The sequence below is a fragment of the Lathamus discolor genome, chromosome 3 (assembly GCF_037157495.1).
Source record: "Lathamus discolor isolate bLatDis1 chromosome 3, bLatDis1.hap1, whole genome shotgun sequence".
In the NCBI taxonomy this organism is placed as follows: domain Eukaryota; kingdom Metazoa; phylum Chordata; class Aves; order Psittaciformes; family Psittacidae; genus Lathamus; species Lathamus discolor.
Window position 1 is genome coordinate 138451786 of NC_088886.1, and position 23675 is coordinate 138475460.

The 23675-nt window shown below is 42.8% G+C and overlaps 1 protein-coding gene across 4 annotated transcripts in view; it reads left to right on the forward strand.

Moving 5' to 3' along the window:
• The window catches only part of NEURL1 (neuralized E3 ubiquitin protein ligase 1), a 164970-nt gene that overhangs the window by 135622 nt on the left and 5673 nt on the right, over positions 1–23675 (forward strand). For all 4 annotated transcript variants that reach the window (XM_065672174.1, XM_065672177.1, XM_065672175.1 and 1 more), the window contains exon 4: positions 8439–9119. In XM_065672174.1, the coding sequence (XP_065528246.1) occupies positions 8439–9119 (681 nt within the window). The remainder of the gene's footprint in view (positions 1–8438; positions 9120–23675) is intronic.

Below are 23675 nucleotides of genomic sequence, written 5' to 3' on the forward strand. Positions count from 1 at the left end.
CATATTTCCCTGACTTTGTGGGGTATTGAAAAACATCAAATGGAAAACCCATGAACACAATAAAGGGAATGAGGCAAAGAGGTGTCAACATCCAGAGGTGGCTGTGGCAGTGGTTAAGCACATCTTCAACCGGAAAGACATTTGTCAGTCTTCAGGGCCACTGGATGGGGAAGATGAGGATACTCAGATGAAAAGGCTCTCTGAAAAAAACCCCAAACGTGTTGTTTGTAACATAAATGTTGCCAGCACCCTGCAGACTCTCTGAGAGTATCAGCTTTTGTGGAAAACAAATCCACAACTGTAAAAAGCATATGGAAGTTTGTTCTTCATAATCTACTGTCAGACTCCTTCAGAACATTCCTATTTGCTAAGGAAAACAGTAATTTATTTCAATTTTATGAGGCTAGTTGTGCTCTTTGTGCAGTTTCATATGTGCAAATCAATTTGACGTGCTTTAGAGATGTTAGGCAGAATCGCATGAATGTTTGTTATGAACCAGTCTGTTCAGAGCACTTTGTTAGCTAGCATGTATCCCAAAACTACAATTTATCAGTCAGCACTCAACCTTTGTGCCTTCAACTATTCTTATTCATGTTTGAGATTGTATGCTTTCATTCCTTAGATTTTATTGAAGAATATGCAGATGATCAATCAATTACTAAGCTGGCCTGGAAACCGCAATTCTTCACTCTGGCTTAAAACCAGCTGTGATTCCCTAAAGCTCTGGGTTGTTTAGTTTTGTGGTTTGGTTTTTTTATTCTTTCTGAATATTTCAACTTGGAGACTAGCAGCACATGAGCTCACATTCTTTTAGCATTGATTTTTTTGTTTGTTTCTGATTTCTTTTACTGTGATGTTTTATCATATTATCGGTACAGCATCGACGGTCCATGATAAGAAATCTGTGATAATCCCAATAAGCCAATGGAGGTTATTTCTATCCTTAGAAAAGTATTCAGAACAGATCCCAGGGGTTGTCCTGAGATCCACCTGGCAGGACACCAGTTGCTCTGTGCCTAGCGGTACAAAAGCAGTGTTCCTTCAAAGTGGGATTTGGTGCTAAACGGCCCCAGGAAGCCACCAGATTTGTACAATAGATATATCAAACACTTAGCAGTTGACAACAACTCAAAGGCTAGGTTTGTTCTCTTCCATCCATTTTTCATCAGTTCTCCGAAACGGAATCATGCAAACCAAATAGCTTTAGTGCTCAATCTCTCCCAAGATGCCTGGAAAGAAATGCTGATTTTTATCCAAGCAAACGCAAACACAGAGCAAAGACAAGTCCAGTGAGATGCTTGTTAAGCACTGTTGATTTTCACTCTTTTCTGTTAAAGTGACAGATGTTTGTAGCCTTGCCATTGATTCCATAGAGTCAAATGTCTACCTTCTTTTTTAAGCTTAAAAATCTGGTGACAATTTTTAGTGTACACATGAATGATTTCTCCCCACAGATGAACTTCAGCTTTAGCCTCAGCCCTCAGCATGAACTTTGATTTCTTCCCCTTCTCTCAACTGCTTTCAGCAATAGTAGAAAAGCACCTATCTTGTCAGAAAGCTGATTTGGACTGTGTTGGTTACAGGCAAACAAATGCACTCAGTTGATTTAAATATCTGCCACTCCTGCAATAAGAATGGCAATTACAAAATACCAGTTACCTTGCCTTCCAGACTGCAATGAGCAGGAAGCCAAAATCTGCATATAGCCAGTAACTCTTGCTTTAACCATATGAATGCACATGAAACGTGTTTGCCCTCAATTGACTGTGCGGTAATAACAAGTCAGTGTGTTAGTGAAGGAGGAATTCTGAAAAACAAATATGGTCTGTCATGATCTCAGATGATGTTTGACCCAGAACAGATTTTACTGCCTCTTAAAGAGCAGCCTGGGCATCTCACATATATATAGCTGGTACAAGTGACATTGTTGGCTGTAGTCTTGCATACATTCCTGTACTCGTGTGCATAAACAGAGGAGGTAGAGCAGTGAAAGCAGAAGGAAGCGGCTTTATTTGAAGTGGGATGCTACACTGTCAATGAAATAGTGACATGCATATATGCAGGTATTTTTTAAATAGGTATTTACTTAACTGGTGTCCTTGATATGGTGTGGGTGTTTTCAAGGAGGAGGAATGGTTGCTCTGACGCAATAACTCAGGCAGTTTGATTTCTCGGTTGTTCATAAGGGAAATGTACTTTGTAGAAGTGAATTCCTAAGTATATAGCCAAGGAGATTTTTAGTCTGAATCATTCCTTTGAGGGATTTTAAACATTTGCCTCCCACATGCTAGAATAATGCTATGGAAGTGGCTTTGTTGTATGATCCGAGAAGCTGCATTCTGGCGCCTGATGGTTTATGAGAAATGAATGCAATGAGTGGTCTCGGATCATATAAATTGCAAGATTTAACAGTAACAAGCAGGGAGGGCAGGGGGAAACCTGTGTGCAGCATCACAGCAGCCGTGTTCACGTGGGAGCATGGGTCTCTGCAGCGTCACGCTGAGCGAGGCACAGCCCAGCCTGCTCTTCAGACCTCACATGGAGAATACAAGTTTGCAGAGAAACAAATAGTTTTATGAGTGTCTGCTCAGACACATCGCCAGCAGGCGAGAGCACTTTGGACATGCTCTGTGAGCAGAGCTTTTCTTCTTAATGACTGCAAGTGTGGCCTCGACTTTCTTCGCTTCTCAGTCTTTCTCCTGTGTTTATTTTAAGTGAGGGCAATTTTCACTATCCTGTTTAGCTCATCCTGGTACAATAAAACAAAGATGGCAGAGATTGAGAGGGCCTACAGCAGAGCATCCCATGGTGGTGAGGACATCTTGAATACTCTGCCATGAGTACTCCACACTGCATGAAGATCTGCTTCCAGTAGCCCTTTAACTTGGGTGGATTTTGAACCCAGGGGCACACAGCAGTCCTCCTCTTCCCAGAACCAGTCACAGCTGCTCTGCTTTCCACTGGAAGTGACACTGTGGACTGGATGCCATATGCAGACAAGGCAAGCTGGTAACCAAAGGGATTTGGGAATTGGTATTGCTCCGTGCCCCCAGGCACAGTGATCTTCATCCTTGTTTTAGGAGCGGTAAATGAGAACAGAAGTTGTTTCCATCTTACCAAATTTTAAGTCCCAGTCACCTTAAAGTATATCTTAAATTCAGCTATAAACAACATACAGAAATGGTTCTGGCTACTTCTTGCTGAAGTGAGGCAGTTCCTCAGCAGTATACATACATCAGCTCACTAGGACTGCGTCAGCAAGGGAGCAAAGACTGCCACAGCATGACACGGGCAGAGCTCGCAAGGCAGACAGCTGAGCTGGGATAATACCTGCACTTCCACAACAGGGAGTATGAGGCTTGTGAGTGACAGAAGGTTTCCAGAAGCACAGGTTTATTTCTTGTCCTATGACTGCTCGCTTCTCCCAATTGCCTTTGAGTGTGATGTTATTTTATGGTGTGGTACATATTTCAAGCAAGTCTCCCTGCAGTGTCAAAGTCTTGCCAAATGGACTGTTAGCTGCATAAGTCTGCTGTAGACCATGGAGGAGATAATGCAAGATTCCAGGTGTCAGAAGGCCAACTGTCCTCCCTGCCTAACCCCTTGTGACAGGTAGCATTGATGGTGGGAAAAGGAGCCTTCATCTGCATCCCTCAATAGGAATGGAACCCCTTCATTAGTATACATCCTTTTGCAGTTGTATGTTTGCATAGAATATTCTTGTAGGGGGCACTGACTACAATATGTCTTTGGTAGTTTAGCACCTCTGAGGTTCCTTGGTCACAGAAATTATGCAATAAGCGCCAGTACTCACTAAAAATACTACTATCCAGTGAAGTGGGGGATTAAGAGAAGAAAAATGCGCTTGGAAGAAGTAAAACAAAGAACAGAAATAAGGAAAAACATGAGGCTTTGCATGGGAAGGGAAAGAGCATGCCAGCAAAGTTATGACCCTACCAATTTTTCACTCTTTGCTTAGTAGCTGAGGACAGAAATGTTCTCCAGATGCAAGGAATCACTAGGCTGTTCTTTGACATCTCAGCATTTTTCTCTCCTGGGAGGGAAGCTCATTAGACAAGGGACAGGTTCTTCGGTTATCAATCTGATTTCCCTAGTTTATTTATACTATGTCTTTCTTAGCTTATTCTGTAGAGAGGCTGCAGCCTTCATACTCTGAAGAAATATAGTTGGTGCCTTAGGATTGCACCAGTCTCAGGAAACACATCAAGAGGTGTAGATCTGTTACCTTAGAGCTTGCAGTTAAATACTGGACTCTGCAAGTTTCCAGCATGTGTGTGCATGTATGCATGCTATTTGCTCTGCTTTCTTAGCTCCTTTACAGGTGTGAGAATACTGACTGCTTGTGACCTTGGAAAGTCAAGCCTCCAGGCAGTAACAAACAGTACTGAAAAAGAAAAAGAGGAAGGAAATAATGATCTGATTGTCTGACAGCAGCACATCCCCTTCGGGTTTGTGTGCGGCTGAGATGATCTGTGAATGCGGTGGACAGAACTTTGTGTTTGTGTTTGATGTGCATGTAGCTATATTAAATGTGCATGTATGTGCACATTTAATATATCTATAATAAATTCATATTGTACGTATTATACATGTTTAAATAAATAGATGATTTTAAGAAGACAACAGTAGTTCAAAAAAAGCTAGTAGTGAAATATTTCTGATCTGGATGCAGTGATTACAGCTGTATCTGGCTGCTCACCAGCTCCTTTTAAATGCTGTTCTGAAGTGTTACTGCAGTCACACTGAGCCTGCATGAAGTGGGAGGCTTTTCCATGCCCTCTGAGCAGGAAAAGGGAGAGATTTGAAGCCTCTGATCTGAGGAAAATACTTCAAGTTAATTTTCTGTGTAAGGAGTCAGCTGCTAAGAATCTAAATAGTGCGGATAAACCCCACTGGAGATGAGAAAACAGAAGACGGTTGAACTGCACAGGTGCCCTTCATTTCTACTTCACTAAATGAATTACTCCTGCTTATTTTTTTGTTGTTGTTGTTAAACAAAGCCATTAAAAGATACAAAGAGATTTGTGAAGTTAGACTTCCTTGATCAAAGTTCAGTGTCTCAGATTCTCCAACTGAGGAGTGGAAAATGTGAATTTAGTAGAAATCCTTTTTGCTTTGGCTGTGTCTGTATTGCTACCAGAAGCTTTAAGTTTCTAAATCCATCATTAACACCATAACTGCAGTGATGCAGAGCTCAGCAAATGCTCTCTGGAAAGTAGCCTGGGCAGTCAGCTTCCATTGAGCTGCCATGGTCACAGCCAGCTTGCTGGTGGTACTTCAACCAGCTGGGTTAAACCTTGCTCTGGTGACTCAGTGAGAGCTGTGGTCTTCACTCACAAGTCCATCTATTCTCACCCAAGGGGGTCTCTTACCAATTGAGTTTTCCCAAAGAAATACTGCCAACTGCCTTATACAGGAAATTTCATAACCTTGAATATTTAGCAAGAAGGGATGATTTCTGAATTCTTCAGGCTGAAGCCGGTGATCTCCTCAGTAATGGGCCATTGGACTTGTTTTGTATTTTAGAGTCTTGTAACATAAAGACATTCCATCTTTCTGATGTGTACCCAGGTTTGTCTCTGCAAATATAAATATGCCTGAACACTCCTGCATGAAGACTCCCTCCTTTGTAAGCATTAAAGGTCAGTTGTAAATGTTCTGCAGGAGTCATGCGGCGTTGTGGGCCACTCCAGCATGAACAGCTTGATCTGTGTTCAGCATGAACAGCTTGGTCTCTGTTTAAAAAGTGGCAATTGAAGCTTTAGAGGAAGCTTCATTCCTTGGCATCTTCTGGTGAAAGAAACTGCTCAAAGTCTCATTTGTTTCACATTTCACCGGAATTGTTCTTTTATAGACCTTGTCCATTCCTAGTTATTCTGGGCAAATGGCATTCCATATCTCTTCCAATTTACCTACCACCCCAAAAGATGAATCCACTCCTGTTTTACCTTATATTTAATGTTATTTATTTGTTTTCTTCTTTGACTGGGTGTTTTGAGATTTATAAAAACATAGAGCTCTGGAGCAGGCTAGCATCTCATAGAGACTCACCTCTAAATTTTCACGGACCCACTCCAGATACCAGTAAACTGCAATTCTTTGTTCCATGGGTATTTGCAGGCATTAATGAACCAAGTCTCAAGTCATTCCCATGTGCTTTAGACATCTTATCCCTTAAGTAGCTAGGCATCTGAGCTACTGATGGATTTAAGTAAAACAGTTGGATATGGTTTGCTATCACTGCCATGTGTCTTGTCTGCAGAACTCCATCTCTCTTAACCTCTTTTCAGATGGAAAAAGATATTTTGTTCAGCAGCCAAAGGGAAATGCAAGCATCCTGGTGGAAAACAAGCTGTTTCAAAACCCTGGCTGCAAGCTACCCACACATCACTGTTGTCAGCCAGGCTGCACATGCATAGTTACAGGGAGTAAAATAGAGAGGACCTTCTGTTCCTATTCAGAAAGGTCTCTACCCGTTCACCTACGCCATAGGATTGTTGTCAGCTGCCATTATTTATTTGTTCTCCTATGTAGGTTTTCAGCAAAAGGAGGGTAAAACAAGTCTAATTCCATCCAGCAGAAACATTTTCAGTGCAAATGCTAGCCCATATATGCATTAATAATAATGCTAGCCCATATAAGCATTAATGTGACCCACTTCTAGCCTACTTGCGGTAATTTCTGGGTTTTTTTATTTATTCCTCCATTCCTTTAATGAACTTCTTGGAGGAGAAGCTGAAAAATCAGTATGGGGAAAATGAAATATGAGAAACAAAGCCCATTTTTATTTTGAAACTCTGCTTCCCTTGTAATAGTTTATTTCAAGAGGAGCCTGGAATAATCCAGTTTAAGCAAAGCAAAGATCTCTGCTCAAGCCAAACTGTGTGTGGGTGTGCTCTTGTCAGAGCTCCCAGAAGAGGAGGGCAGAAAAGGCTGTTAGTCAGACCTCAGATGTTGCAGGAGATGTTGGTTATTCAGTAGCTGGCGCTTTTTCTTGGCATACCAGTACAGAGCCCCTACTCTGGTGTACCGGGAGAGGGTGCACCCCATTAGGGGAAATCCTCAGTTCCTGCTCTCTTTTCTGTCATAAAAGAAAGTCCCAAAGATAAGTGGCTGGGAGAGGTGCCCACTGTAAGGGCCTAGCAGGGGGGTTGGTTAGGAAGAACTCTCTGCTCCTCTGCCTCTTCCTGTAGCTCCACCTTGTGCAATGTTTGCGGCAGGTCCAGGCTGGGGTCTGGCGATGCTGCTTTGTGCCAGCTGCACAGGTTTGTGTTGTAGGGGTGGTCCCAACCTCATATTGTTTGGTCTCAGGCTTGAAGCCACAACAGCCTTCAGGCATAGCTCCTGCAGAGGAGCAGTCAGTATGCGTGGCAGCCTGTTACAATGTTTGCAGAGAATTACCCAGGTACTCAGTTTTCTCACAGCAAATAGTCTCTTGATGCTATGGGCATCTCAGAGTTCAGAAAGTCAGACATAAGGATAAACCTTTGCATTATCTCAGCTTACTTTTATAATCTGTTTAAATAATGTGAGGTTTTTGACAGTATATTGCCCTTAAAAATTTCTATGGCAACAGCATAGCTAAGGATATATTAAATTAAAGTCAGGCGTTCGAGGCAGGTGATTATATTCCTTAGAAAAAGAATCAAATAAATCGATGGTTAGCTCTTGAAACAGCAGGTGAGACTATCAGAGAGGATAAGGTGCAATTCTGTTTCCACTGATGGATTTGAATGTGTAAGCACCATCTTCCTTTTGTTGCGTATCTGTGGATTTGATTTTTAATTATTTGGCTTGGAGATAATAAATGATTGTGTGTTATTTATAGAAAACTGCGTTCTCCCAAGTTCTGCACTGTGAAATCCATATCTCTACTAATTTGCAGCGAGCACCTGAAGACTAATGATTAATTATATACAGGAATACTTACTAAATTTCATCTGATGATAAATAAATCAGAACTGAACATAGCAGCCTTTAAAATCAACAAAAAATGTGTAGTTAGGAATTTATTTCCTGCATCTATGAGAATTGCTGTAGACAAAAAAGAGGGCATGAAAACTGTGAGCCTGTAGAGATATTGAGTGCTGTGTTCAGGGTGCATTTCTGATATTTACCCTGTCCTTCCGCTCTCCAAGGAGGGCCTCCACGGTCAATTCTTTCCATTGATTTTGAGTCTGCCTGCCGAGAAGCTGAAGATATTGATGCTGCGGGGGAAGGTATCAAGAACAGCAATCTTTTGCAAATACATTTTATGACACTCCACTTCCATATTTTGAAGGGGAATTTTATTAATGGCAGCAGGTCTCTGTTTTTCTCTTTTAAACACATCAATCAAACCGATAGCGATTTGCAAACTCCTGGGCATTTTCATTTCCTCTGAACTGGCCCCTCTGTTGTTTCCTCTCTCCCCGCAGACAGTGAGATCATCCCTCCCGACTGCCTGCGGCCCCGCTCCTTCACCGCCATCCGCCGGCCCTCGCTGCGCCGGGAGACGGAGGACACGCGCCTCTCGGTCAGCCTGTGCGACCTCAACCTGCAGGAGGAGACCTTCCACGTGACGGCCACCACGTGTCCCATCCCGCAGAACTCCCTCAACTCCCAGCATTCCCACCTCCTCCCTTCCCAGCTGGAGAGCGACCTCCGCTTCCACCACCTCCGGGGACCCCACGTCAAAATCCTCGACGACCAAACCGTGGCCCGTCTGGAGCACGCGCGGGAGGAGAGGACTTTGGTTTTCACCAGCAGACCCCTTCGGATCAATGAAACCATTTTTGTCAAAATCAACAAGTCCAACGCTGTGCGCACGGGGACGCTGTCCTACGGGGTCACATCCTGCGACCCCAGCACCTTGCGCCCCAGCGACCTCCCCTATAACCCCGAGTCCTTGGTCGACCGAAAGGAGTTCTGGGCCATCTGCCGTGTCGTGGTGCCCCTCCAGAGTGGAGACATCCTGGGATTTATGGTGAATTCGGATGGTGAGCTGCACTTGAGTCACAACGGTGCCAGCATTGGCATGCAGGTCTGCACAGACTGTTCCCAGCCCCTCTGGATGTTCTTCGTTTTACACGGCGCAGTCATGCAAATTCGATTGCTGGGTATGTTGGAACTCCTTTTTCCAAACTTCATGCACTAGAAAGCAAGGGGGGGGGATACATCATGGGGAAGGGTGGAGGGAATGAATGGCTCCCTCCCTGCTCTAGGATGAGGTACAGATTTTGTTTTATTAAAGGAAAATAACCCCAACCATACAGAAGCACACACATACGAATTGCAAGACTCACCTCTTTGCACTTCTCTAGCATCCTTCACTTCATGATCTCAAAGCTCTTTTCAGGTAATGAATTAAGCCCCAGAGACCTCCATTAAAGTACAGGTGAGTCACCGCTGACCTAGGAGGAGTGAGGAAGGGGGAGGAGAGGTGCTTTGGGCTGAGCTAATGTAGGGCATAGCCAGCAGGAAAAATGAGATCTGATGCCCTTTTCTGTGTGTTTGTTAGCTATCTGGCATGACTGATTCTCAGAAAGAGCAGTCCCTTGATTTCCTCAGACTTGTATGTGAGGGGCAGGCCAGCAAGCAGAGAAGCCCTTTGCCTTGTAATTGCAGCAGTACACAGAGCGTGGCACTGGACAGGGGTTTCCTTGTCCTCCAGCCTTATTTAAGGCAGTGTAGCTCATAGAGGTTGACGGACCTCTGAAAACCTGGCCTCTTTCTCTTGGCATTTTAGCTCTAGTTTTATGCTCTGTTAAATGAAGTGCTTTAAATGCTGAAAGTCATGATTTGAAGGTGCACAAGCTAAAAGCATTGAGATAGCATTTGCTTAGGATCAAATTTACCTTTTTTCTTGGTGTGTGTATATGTTGTACACAAGTGTAGGATGTGTTTGGACATGAATTTGGAGCATATCATGGTTCTGCTGGTGTCAGTGTCAGAAAGTAAATGGTGGATTCTGAGAAGATGCTGTAATTCCTGGTACTCCTCTAATTGGAGCTGATTTTAAGATGCTCCTTTCTTGTTTATACTTTTATATTCATGGAACTTTAAATATTCTTACTTTCCTTACTGCTTAAAAACATCACTATTAAAATGCCCCTTTTACACAACAGGGAGAAAAAGAACAAAACCCAGAACAAAACAAAAAGCCAACCAACACCTCCTTTTTTATGATTTATAGACAGTCTTTGAAGGTAATATGTGGTATACATTCATATCTATCTGCAGGGTCCAGTTCACCTTAATAACAGTATGAAGTGTCCTATATAATTTGCTTAAAGTTGACCACAGGCCTATGCTGTGAGTGTTTTGTGGCTGCTAAAGCCTCACAGATGAAAAATGTAATACTGCAATTTATTTCCAGGCGCCCCAATCTCAGTCCGTGATAATTCAGCCTGATAGCATTTTTTGTGGGCACTTTACCATAATCCATGGCTAGCTCTGCTCTCCACCAACATGTCATTGTGCTAATGGTAGGTGAAGTCAAACATGTCCCAGTAAAGTAGGAGATTAAATGCTCTTGTATATGTTAGAAGGAAAACATCCCCAGGTCATTGAACTGCTGGTAAAACTAACTCATCGACCAGTGCTTCCTTTCACATGAGATCACTAATTCTGGCAGTTCTGGGAGTGAGTAGCTTGCTTGCAATGGGTCTTGAAAGAGGACGTCAAGGATTTGTCTCACCAGAGAGACAGAATCATGTCCTTATACAGAATTCAACAGAGCATGGACCTGAACACAGGCACTCTGCATCCTGGGCAAACCTCATGTTGTGCATACCTTGTGTGTGTCCTCCCTACCTGTTCACAAGCTCAGCCCAAGCCACTATACTTCCAGTGCATGTTTTAGATAAATCCGCATTAAATGAAATCTGCTGAGTTGGAAAACTCCTCACTACCTGTATTTGTGACCACCTAACAGACTTCTCTGGTCTTGGTCACAGGAAGAGAAGCTAAAAATGGGCTGTTGTTCTTAAGAGAGATGTAAGTGAAAAGAACCAGACTTGCTGACCTTGCTTCTCTCAAGGAAACGGTAGGACCCTGCCGAGCGCACAGCTTTATCCGCGTCAGCTTGGGCAGCAAGCTGCTTTCTCCCAGTTAAAAGCTATGAAGTTGGGGCTTACCTATAACCATTAGCAGGTATAAAAATCCAAACAGAGATTTTCAGACTTATGTTTCCAGTATAACAATGATGGGAGCAGTACAGTCCCAGTATCAGTACCATATCAGTAAGGTGCAACTGCCCAGAGAAGAGCATTGACACTGTCCCAACACTGCACATCTCTGCAACTGCAGTAATTATACAGATCAACAATATCTCAACAGAAGGCAGAGCAAATAATGAACTTCCATCTCTTGCTTTGGCAATGTTATTGGGGGGGAAAGGGGGGTAGTGTGTGTGCACTGTTTCCACTGCAGTTGAACAGATTATAGTGCTTGCTGTAGTATCTGTCATTATAATATTAGAAAACGTAAGAAGAATATGAAGTGTTCATCTTTTTAATGACAAGCTCCATCTTCAGAATGGAAACAAGAATAATTTTGTGTGATCTGTCTTTTGTAGTTTGAGCTTTATATCAAGGAGAAGATGTGTTTATAGTCATCTTATTCTAGTTTTAATAGAAAAAGTAAAGTTCCACATCCTTGGAAGAAGTGAGACACAAATAGTGCAAGAGGCATAATTGTACCAAACCTATCTTAAATAGCAGATGTCATTCTATTTCTGGAGGCATACCATTATTAGATTAATCAAAGCAATGTTATGCAGTGTTAAGGCAACATCAGCACTACAGCTGACTATAAAAATGAAATTAAAATTGCTGGGTTTGCTTCTTCTCCAGTTTTTCCTCTTTTGAAGGATGGAAAAAGTGGAGAACAGCAATGAAACTCTTTCACCTAGAGAAGCTTTATTTTTGACTCAGGGTATTGATCACTGTATACTAAATTTCATGCCTTGAGATTAGCTATTTGATCCTGACCCAGAGCAGAATCACGCTCAGGTCTCTCCTGGCTTGTGGCTTTATTGTAAAAGCTGACATTTGCTTAATGCAGTTATTGCACAGCACTGGAGATAGATACAACATTTATTTCCTAATCTAAATACCAGGGGAGCCCATTTCTACCAAGACCGATAGTCTTACAGAACTCTGAAAGAGTGGAGGGAAGCATCGGATTGGTTTGATAGTAAAGAATTCTGACTTCTGTTTCCATCTTATTGATCTGGCATCATATACTGACTATATTTGCTGCAGGAGAAATAAAAAACACCAGAAAAGAAAGATGAGGTTGGAAACACTATTTTTCCTTACGTCACCCCAGCAAAGGGAAAGCAAATTAAACCGAACCAACACTGTAGCACCTGAGAGGCCACAGTCATCTGTAGTGGGAGATGGAAAGATGTCACTGTGTTGCTAAGAAAAGGATAAAAGGCAACTTGACCACATGGAGGGAAAATAAATGAAAGAGGAGGGCACTTTAATGTAGCAGATAATAGCATACAATATACCAAGCTGCTGGAAAATGAAGGAACACAAATTTCAATTAAACATAAGTGAGGGTAATTAACTACAGGAGCCAGCTAGTGAGGGAGGCAATAGATCTTTTTGTCAGGATAGGCAGCCCTTCTAAATAGTTTCTATGCAAACTAATAGTCTTAATTCAGAAATTCTGTGGGTTATGCGCATGAAGACAACCAAATAGAAACCCAGATCATTAGGCATGTAGAAGTGATCAGTCTTTGCATATCCGTTAGGAATTCCATTAGTTCAGGCTTGGGTTGGGTTTTTTTCAGGCATCATTCCTGTACAGTTGACAAACCCTGCCTATTAAATTTGATTTACTGCTTTCAGCTTTTGCTGGTGAGCGTTTCAGTTCACTCACAGTTTTATCAACAGCTCTGAAAGGTTGAAATGAGCCAGTCTGGATGCATCAGTCTGGTTTTGGTGGTGTAATTAATTTATGAAGTTAAATTGATTGACCCCATAAGGCTTTAAAAGGTATGACTCATGTCTGGAGGAGCTATCAGAGCAGTAAGTTCATATATTTAGTATTTGGGGATCGAAATGGTTGGGGATATTCTTTCATTTTCTTTTGTCTCCTTTATTTTGAGTTTAATTTGTTTGGGGTTTTTCTTTTGGTGTGGTTTCCCTTGTGGATTTCATCCTTTCCAGTAATATTGAAGTTTGTTTTGAGCAATGAAATAACATGTTCCATCAACAGTCACACCAATGAAGCTGAGCTGCCAACTTATGTGTCTCTTTTCTATCCATACACTTCAATAACTTCAGCCTCATCAGAACAGCTGCACAATATTGCAGTTCTCTGGCCAAGAGGCAGCATTAGGCATGAAAAAACCCCAACCTAAGAGCCAGCATTTGGTGTGGGTAAGTCTGTGTTCACTTCCATAGTGAATGCATACAGACTGCGTAGGCTAAGCTATCCTGCCTCCTTTACCATGGGCATATGCAAAATGCTACTACTTAGCTGCAAAATATTTAGTAATCAATTGTTGCTGAGGTGTCTGTCCTTCCTTAAGACTTCCTTGAAATTCGTCAATGGGCTGAAAACTGGGTGAGAGTTGTGAGGGGAGAAAGAGCTTACCAGGAACTTGCAGACAGAACAACTATAAATACTTGGTTCCTTGGGATTTCGAATAACAGTTGGCAAAGGACCAAATTAGGAGTTAGTTCAGCTGAGTACTGGGGGACAAAAGGTGCTGGCAAAGGTCTTTTCAAGTCAACAGTGAAATCTGATCTGAAGTGGCCACAGCGACAGTGTGTACAGGCAAACTGCTGTTGATCCCATTACAGGTAGGACTCTTGCTGGTATAAGTCTGTGTGCAGCCCTCTGTGTTGCAATAGAACCCTTATAGAATCATAGAATAGTTAGGGTTGGAAAGGACCTCAAGATCATCTAGTTCCAACCCCCCTGCCATGGGCAGGGACACCTCACACTAAACCATCCCACACAAGGCTTCATCCTACCTGGCCTTGAGCACTGCCAGGGATGGAGCACTCACAACCTCCCTGGGCAACCCATTCCAGTGCGTCACCACCCTAACAGGAAAGAATTTCCTCCTTATATCCAATCTAAACTTCCCCCGTTTAAGTTTCAACCCGTTACCCCTTGTCCTGTCACTACAGTCCCTGATGAAGAGTCCCTCCCCAGCATCCCTATAGGCCCCCTTCAGGTACTGGTAGGCTGCTATGAGGTCCCCACGCAGCCTTCTCTTCTCCAGGCTGAACAGCCCCAACTTTCTCAGCCTGTCTTCACACAGGAGGTGCTCCAGTCCCCTGATCATCTTCGTGGCCTCCTCTGAACTTGTTCCAGCAGTTCCATGTCCTTTTTATGTTGAGGACACCAGAACTGCACACAATACTCCAGGTGAGGTCTCACAAGAGCAGAGTAGAGGGGCAGAATCACCTCCTTCGACCTGCTGGTCACGCTCCTTTTGATGCAGCCCAGGATACGGTTGGCTTTCTGGGCTGCGAGCGCACACTGCAGCCGGCTCATGTTCATTTTCTCATTGACCAGCACCCCCAAGTCCTTCTCTGCAGGGCCGCTCTGAATCTCTTCTTTGCCCAGTCTGTAGCTGTACCTGGGATTGCTCCGACCCAGGTGTAGGACCTTGCACTTGTCATGGTTGAACTTCATAAGGTTGGCATCAGCCCACCTCACAAGTGTGTCAAGGTCCCTCTGGATGGCATCCCTTCCCTCCAGCATATCAACCGGACCACACAGCTTGGTGTCATTGGCAAACTTGCTGAGGGCGCACTCAATCCCACTGTCCATGTCAGCGATGAAGATGTTAAACAAGACCGGTCCCAACACCGATCCCTGAGGAACACCACTCGTTACCTGTCTCCAGCCGGACACTGAGCCATTGACTACAATTCTTTGTGTGCGGCCATCCAGCTGGAAAAGAGTTGCAGTTTCATGGGTGAACAGAGTAGTGTCTTGGGTGATGCAGAGCAATGGTTTACCAGGAGTAATCACTTTGAATCATTCCGTGATGTTCATCATATTGCCATTTGGTTTTCATAGAACCCTAGAATCATGGAATGGTTGGGGTTGGAAAGGACCTTAAAATCATCTAGTTCCACCCCTCCTGCCCTTGACTTTAGCTCCATCCCAGGTGAGTCACCAGCTGTTCCTGCACTGCTAGTGATTCACAGGCCATAGCTTAGCCTTAAAGACTGCCCTCTCCTTTCTAATCAGGATTATTTTTCTATGATGTCCCAGGACTTCTCCTTATCTTGCTGATACAGTTCCTGCAACTACTGTCTCCAGATTATCTCCAAGGGAGCCTCTCCTGTTTTCTCTGGTCTCTTCTGTGGCACTTGTCTGGCCCAACCCTCCTAAGAATCTGTAGGGCTTTTTGGGAGCTGATCCCATCTTACCCCCTCTCTTCCCTGGCTTTTGTCCCTTCCTATGTAAACAATTTTCTTAGCCTGTGGTTGCCCCTTGGCTGTCGCAGGACTCCAGCATGCCATGTTACCCATTTGAGAACTTGGTCCTTCTCCACCTTGGTTCATTCCAGTGATGTAGGAACTGTCGAGTTAAACACAGCACATGAGAAGCCTGATAAGTACATATAACATTGTCGCACAGAAATGCATGTAATGAATCTCTTCCTTTAACATGCATTCAATTAGAGGTACCCCAGAGTTTTATTGTCTGTGGTTTTTTTCCCTAAATTATTAGAATTTAATTTAATTTAATTTAATTTAATTTAATTTAATTTAATTTTGGAAACATTTCCCACTTCTATGGGAAATGACCTCATTAAGCTGATTGGGATCTAACAGGCCTGTGTTGTGTAGCACTTAACTGCCTTGAGTTCCTATGCACTGCAGAGTATATGGTATTTTATGGTGTTAGAAACTAGGGGGGGAGGAAGAGAGTTAACATTCAGTGCCTCTTGGAAAGAAATCCACTTGCATTAATTGATGCCTCTTTATAAACCTTCCTATCATGCATGGTTTTATCTTTCATTCCAAGTGATGTACACATTACTGATGTTAAGTTGTAAGAACTGCACAAAAGCATTACAGTGTTTGTAACCTCTGGGTCTGATTCTAGCGCTGCACATGGTTCTCCATTCACATCCATTTTATATCCATTGTTTCAAAGGAGAATTAGCCCCCAAAACTGTTGTGTTAGGACAAGTTGCTTTATAACTTGTGCCTTGGAAAACTCCACAGTCACAGGGAGTTGTATGCAATCAAATGCTTGTCATTTCTGGTAAATGCAGTGTTAATACCTGCTAATGGCACCTTTGAACTATCTCACTAAGGACCTCTTCACAGGTGACACATAACTAACCCACGCTTGCCACAGGTAAGTCAGTGAGTATTAGCCTGTGTACTGAGGTATCAGTGAGCATCTGGGTAAAGGCTGGGTAAAGCAAGCAGATCTTTAGGCAACAGGGCAACAGTCACAGGGCTTGCAAATGTCTCATCCTCTGCATGCTTTCCTCCACAAGAGCAGAAATGATTATCATTACTAGGATAATAAACTATCCCTGCCTGCAGTATGATGTTCATAGCAGGTGATGTATAGATCTCCCTCATCTCATAATGCCTTTGCCTGCCTATAGTGAATATACAGGGTATATACCAGCCTGTTTGAATTGCAACTTGTCTGTCAGGGCAGATCAAATCTGCCTATTCATTGAACTACCTCTGGCATGAGTTAGTAATTCTGGCTACCTTGAAAGTCACATAGCAGACTAAGCTCTTTCTTTTCTTTCTTTATCAGGTGCTTTTTCATCCAGCAAAGTGCCCCACAGAAATTCAGAGCAGTGCTGGCAAAGGAAAGTGAAACTATTTGTTTCCTGTATACATCTACCATTCTATTTATACGTGTCCCTCCTGAAGCACAGAGCTGGGAGGTGCTGGGTTAGGCAGTGATTTTCCTTTTGCTCACAGAACTACTTTTGCTGTGGTGCACCAAATACTCTGAGCCAGATGTTGTGTCCTCAATACTCTGGCCTTTTCAAGATGGATCTGGAAAGGTGCTGCTTATGAACAGAAACATATTTGGTCAGGGTATTTAATACCTGTGATCTTGTAGAGGGCTTTTTGTTTTGTTTTTCTTAAACAAGATGAAAGTTCCAACTCTCATTTTTCATGTGGCTCAGCTACTTAATCCAGGCTTCTTTTTTTTTTTTTACCTCTTACTGATGTAGACATCTGTCTGGGTGCTGTGTTGGTCTAGTAATTCTCAGGTTGAGAGGTGGAGCCCCAGCAGAGGCTCTTTCACTTCAGTTCAGCTAGATGTTCACTGCATGGTGTGCGTGCCCTCAGGTTTTTGCAGGATGAAGTGCTGAGTAACCACTGAACTTTACCTGACAGGTCAGGAAAGATGTCCTCTGAGTTTGCTGTGTGCTCTTTGCTTTCAGACAGCGCATTGGGCGTGGGCTGTGAGAGCTGCTGAATCAAAAACCTCAATAGTGTTTGGAGCTTTAATTTTCACCTGCTTAGCTGGAGTGTGCATGACTGCAAGAGGGTAATCGATGTGCTGGTCCCTTGCTGCCCTTCTGGACACAGCAGACAACAAGGCACCAGTGGAGCCATAAAGTACACTCCTTTTCTGATTCACACTAGAGTCTCAACTGTTGTTCTCCATATGGTTTGGATCTTTTACTTCCCTGAACAGTGGTTGTCTGACATCCATCTGCAAGTACAGGCTTATGGTTTTGCATGCAATATCTGCCAGGCTGCTTTTTGACCTATATTTCTGGACATTTCTGTAGCATAATGCAAAATCTTTTATGTTTTGATGGGCTTGTAAAGAACAAAATGTAATATTGTTCTATTCAGAACAGTTTTAAAATCCTCCAGGAAATACTCGGATACATAAAATCTCATGGATCGTCAACTGATGTCAGTCACCTGAGGGGCAGAGATGAGCTGCAGCACAGAGGCCAGGCTCTGAGACCATGGTTGGCCAAAACCCATTGTGCCCAAGGGGAAGGAAGCTCTGGTTTCTGGTCAATGCAGTATTGTTGCCATCACCGTGGGAACATAACAAATGGCTGTGTAAAGCATTCAGGAATGATGGATATGCTTACAGCCTTCCCTAACATTATCGTTGATCTTTAACTACATATACCCAGTCAGTAACAGGTGCTTTGTTCCTTTGTTTTAGGATGATGGATTCAAAAATCCCTGTTGGGCAAGACATGAGTGGCCCTGAGAGACAGAATAGCTCTTCTGCAGCCTTCACTGAAGGCAAAAAAAGTGTGGTAATGTGTTGAAATGGCTGCTCTGTGGAGTAGAAAGCATGCTGTGGGGAGGGCTGTCATTTTAGCATTGAGACTATCTTGCTGTTTGGTATTTGCAGCTCCCTGTACATCTGGTGCTGTATTTGCATTAGTGAAAACCAGTTACTAAAATACAAAAAGTGGAAAAATTGAAGTCTTGCAAAGCTTGTCTTCATAACACCCACCTTTTAGTGGATCTACCACTGATGTAATACCAGTTTTCATGTCAAGGGAGAGGTGTTTGCAGTCTGACGTGTGCTTGCGGAGCACCCAAAGACAGAAACTTTGTCTTTCTTAGGGAAGATGGAGGAAAGAACCCAGGAGACCTCGGTACACTGTGTCTTGCCACTAGAATGGAGGGTCAAAAGAATACACATTTAGTGTACTGTTACAGGTTCCCTACTGCATCTTCAATATGGGCTTTTGCTCTTGTAATATGCAGAAGAGTTGTGTTCTTAGAAGTATATCCATAACTTTTCCTGCAATGGGTGGATGAATAGAGGAATAAATGAAGTGGGGAAGTTCTACCCAAGCTACATCAGTGAGCAGAAAAAAAGAGAGAATTATGTAGAAGATTTTTCAGTAAAAATATAGTAAGGACCAAAATTAAGTTCCCCGTCCTACCAGTCTTGCACATGGGTAGTTACCATGGGTGTTCACGTGCTAGTGGTTACTATCAAGCCAAAGATCTGTAGTAGATTAGATTAAGCAAAAATATGACTCACAGGGTTAAGCTGCTCTAGTGTCCAGTCTTAGCAACTTTACAGCCCACTCACACTGCAGGAGCTCACATGTTATGGGGCAGACTTCCTTAGGCCTTAGTTCACATGAGCTCAGTACCCATGACTGTGCCAGATTTTCGAATGGACCTTGATCCTATTTAGATAACAAAAGCCGTGGGCCTGATATATTGATAGTGTTAAATGTGAGAATGGATATTGAACAGTTTTTGTGATAAGGGAATTATTTGAGTTGACAGGCTCAAAAATCTGGCTCTTAACAAAAGGAAATCTAGTTGAGTTCTGAAAGGCAGCTAAATGACTATGAATGTCATTATGACATATGGCTCTGCCCAGTGCTCATTGGACTGAAATGTATGAGATGTGCACAGCTCTCTTGAGCACCCATAGATATGCCAGTTGAAGGCTGCAGCCAGATTCCAGCAGCTGTACTGATGTTTTTCACTGTGTGCTGGAAGCTATGGCACCTTGCATGGAACAACATCAAAAATCTGTGATTACTATTGGTAATTACCGTATCTGTATTAACTGACCTATTTATGCAGCAAATGTGTTATAAAAAGAGAAGTGGCTGTCAATGTGCTTCACATGATACTCAGCATATGGGCAAGTCAGTATGTTGCATAAACCTTTATCTTCCTTAGAAACTATGGCAGAAGGCTCCCATATTTTGTCTTTTAGGTACAATGTTCAGTTAAGATCTGAGTATAGTCCTTATGATGGCTATGAGTAAGGAATGCCCATTAAACAGGTGAAGATCAAACTGTGAACTGTGAGCTGGACAGTAATGGTCATTTACTGACAGTGTCATGTAAGCCAGTAAGAGCAAACGTTTAGTTGGATAGGTTCAAAGGGGGAAAAAAGGATAGGTCTGGAGTGGTTATGCATTATTTTCATGCTGTTGTGAAATAGTTACTAAGAGCCTAGAGAGGTAATAGCAGAAGGCGAGTGAAACACCTGAGATGGTGTTTGGCATTGCCAGAAAACATTCTGGGGGCAGAAATAATGATATTTCTTCCTGTTTGCAACCAGCAAAGTCTTGAAAGCAGAGTCTCCAGACTATGCAGTACTGCATTTCCACTGCAAAGCAGCAGGCATTTTCAGCCTGCGGAGCACAGTTTCAGTGCTCTGATGGAAACATTGTGCTTCCAGGCCTTTAAGGTTAAGATAAGGTGCAAAAGGACTATATAATGTTGAATTTAATTATGAGGAAAAAAAGAATGAGAGAAGGAGATGAGATTTAGTAAAATGGATTGAGTCTTGATTTCATCTCCTTATGAACATGAACACTCCTCCCCACACAGGGACAGTGTGAGGAATATCCTAATATATCCCAAGAAGCTACTGGGTACCTTTCACTACCTGATGGATGTTTTTCATAATCTGGTGGAGTTCAGCCTTTTGTCGTTATTTGAGTCCCAAGATCAGTCCTGCCCTGCTGTCACTTCTCTTGGGAATAGATACCAGATTAAGAAATGTGTTATGAACACCTTAAATTGGCAGTTTCCCCAACCTCCAGTGATCCAAAGTCAACAGTGATAAGGAAGCAACATGCTCTTTGGCATTAGTCTACTTTTCTCTCCATCTCAGCTGTGGTTTGAATCTGGGAGTATTGATATACTGCTTGCTAGCAATGGGTTGGGAATAGCTGCAGAACAGATTTGTGGAAGATACTCTTTGTTCTAGGCTACAGAGATTCCCTGGGGATTTACTTGCATCATAGCAAATGCCCATAAGCATATTCAGCAGGAAAATGCAGACAGTATGATGCTTTTCCCACCTGGTTTTGTTGTAGTGGTTGTTTTCCAATTCTTTCCCTGGAGCCTGCACTGTAATAAGCAGATCAACATAATCATTTTGTTAGAAGAAAGAGATACAGAAATAATATTTTAAGGTGTCCCTGCCCATGGCAGGGGGGTTGGATCTTGAGGTCCTTTCCAACTGAAACCATTCTGTGATTCTATGATTTTTATAAATTAATCAAGGGTGAGAGTTAATAGAAAATTTTCTGTATTTTTAAAAAGTATTGATTTGTATCTGGCCTTATTTCCAATGTGAATCAGTCAGCTCTACAGCTTTCCCCAGACAGCTGTCCTTAAGAGAGAAGCTTAAAAGTTAGGACAGCCTTGGGAGATAGATATCCTCTGGGAATGGATTGCCATGTTCTGGGAAACCACCCTGTTTGCCACAATAGACACAGAGAGCCAAAAGCATCTTCGACAGCCACAGCTGCTGTATTTTGGTGACAGTTAGGATGTTCTATAAAAGGGCAATTACTGATACAGATAACTACTGTCATAAAAGAGCTTATAAGAGTAAAGTGTATTTGACCTGGGGTAAAGGTTGAACTTGATGATCTTAAAGGTCTTTTCCAACTTAGTTGATTCTACGATTCTATGATTCTATAAAAATTATGAATGCTGGATGGGATCCCAAGAGACTACCTAATTCACCTTCCTGTTCTTAAAAAGCTCTGATGATGGAGATGCCATGGTCTCTCTAGGAATTCTGACTGCTTTACAGTGCTTCACTATCTATATAACATCTAATCTGAATACCTTAGGAGTCTGAACCCATGATTCTTGTCTTATCCAGAACTTACATGAAGAAGAGACTGTTCCTTCTCTCCTTTTATCAGCCTGTGAAAAATGTTGACATCTAAAAATCATAGAATTATACAACATTTTAGGCCAGAAGGGACCCCTGGGAATTACCTAATCCATCCTCCCGCTCAGAGCAGGGCTAACTTCCAAGTTTGCACAACACCATGTACAGTCGAGTTTTGAGTATTTCCAGGGACAGAGATATCATAGTCCTCCAGGCTCCTGCTCCAGTCCTTAAGCAGCCTTATATGATGCTGGGTTCCGGCAACCTTTTTGTAACAGGATGGAGTTGTTGATTTATGATCATCTGGTGACCTCCAGCAATCTCCAGGCCTTTTTCTGTAGGACAGCTGTATTTCTAATTGAATAGACTAATTCCCTTTCTTGTATTTGGGTAGCTGATTATGTCTGCTTAAGGCCTTCATTGTGCATTTGATCATATTGAATACCATCCCATTTATTTCTGATCCTATTTCCAGTTTGACAAGACCATTTTGAATTACAAGCCTTTACCATACTAGCAGCCTTTCCTGGCATGATGTTGTCTGTACATTCCATCATAATGCTCTCTTCTGCTGAAAATATAATACCCTATTTCCTTTTGTGGGTCGACATATAGGTTCATTTATTTGCACCTCTCCCAGAGCAATGACAGAAGTGCAGAGAAAAAGTCAATCTGCACTGGATTTTGCTAACAACTGGACTTTGCAAAGTTAAAACAGCAAATGGAAATGATTCAAAATCCATTTAAAGGTGATTCCAGTGTGTTCAGCATGTTTGAGATCAAGCATGAGACAAGTTAGCAGCAAAGGCAATTTATCTGGGGGCTTTAGAGAGAGGAAGAATGTTTAAATTGATTTATTTAGAATTATTTAATTTTTTAAAGTTGTGGTTTGAAAGCTGGCTCTTGGTGGGAGCTCTGTGCACACAATGAGCATGTTTGGCCTTGAGCACATGTATCTGGTTTTAGTTAAACCAAGCTGGCCACACTCATTCCACCCTGCACATGATCTCATTCCATGCTCCTTGTCATGGTATCTGCACACCATCCAGCAATATATTAACAGCGTGAGTAACGTGTCTTATGTTGATTATTCTGTCACCAAGGGAGAAGTGCATCTTGTCTGGTAGGGAACTCATTGTTTTGAACAAGGCTCTATACTTATGCTGGAGAACAGTCAAGAGCTGAGCCTTGTGTTAGGAGAAAGAACTGGGAAGGTGTGTGCTGGCCCTTGGGTCTTTGGTAAGGCCATTTTGGGATTCAGACCAGCTACAACCAGAAGATTGTGGTTCCTGCACTGATGAGCTCTCCTCGCGCTGTGGAAAGGCTGTTTTCAGTGCTGCCAGCATGATCAGTTCATACTCTGTGACAGCTGGGGCACCTCCAAATTCTCCTATTAGTCTCCAAGAAGGAAAATACTCCTAATAGTCTTTATTTTACACCGAATGAAATGATCAGGTTGGTGTTACAAATGCAATGTGCTGCGTGTCAGCCGAATGGAAGAAATGTCTCCAGGCTGCAGGGAGGAGAGGGAAGGCTTGAAAAACTTGTTCAGCTGCTCAGTGTTCATATTTGTTCTGTGTGCAGGGAACGAGCTGAAATCCGTGCCCCTGCTGGGCCTGTTTACAGTGTGTGCTACCCACAGGGCAAGTTTTCTGCTGCGGTCATCTGTCAGATTGGAAGGGAAGGGCCACTGCTAGTGGTTGTCATTAGAGACTGCATCAGTCTTTTTGCATATTGACTGAGCTAAACTCTAGCCTCAGCTCCCATCTGGGTGATAAAGGAGGTGCTTTTCTACAGCAACTCAAGTGTGAGAGCCCCAAAGCCCTTTATAGGCCAAATCAACTTCAGATTGTGCCTGCGAGCAAAGTGCTCCTCCTTTGATTTGGGGTAAAAGTGAAGGACTGAAGGCTGAAGCTGATTGCTCTTTCTCCCATATGCAGTCCTCAGAACAGATTTTTGACCTAAACATGCTCCCCCCCCCCCCCCCCCTTTCCCTGTGCTACACTTAACTGCTCTGTCTTAATCTGATAAAAAAGGGCAGGAGAATC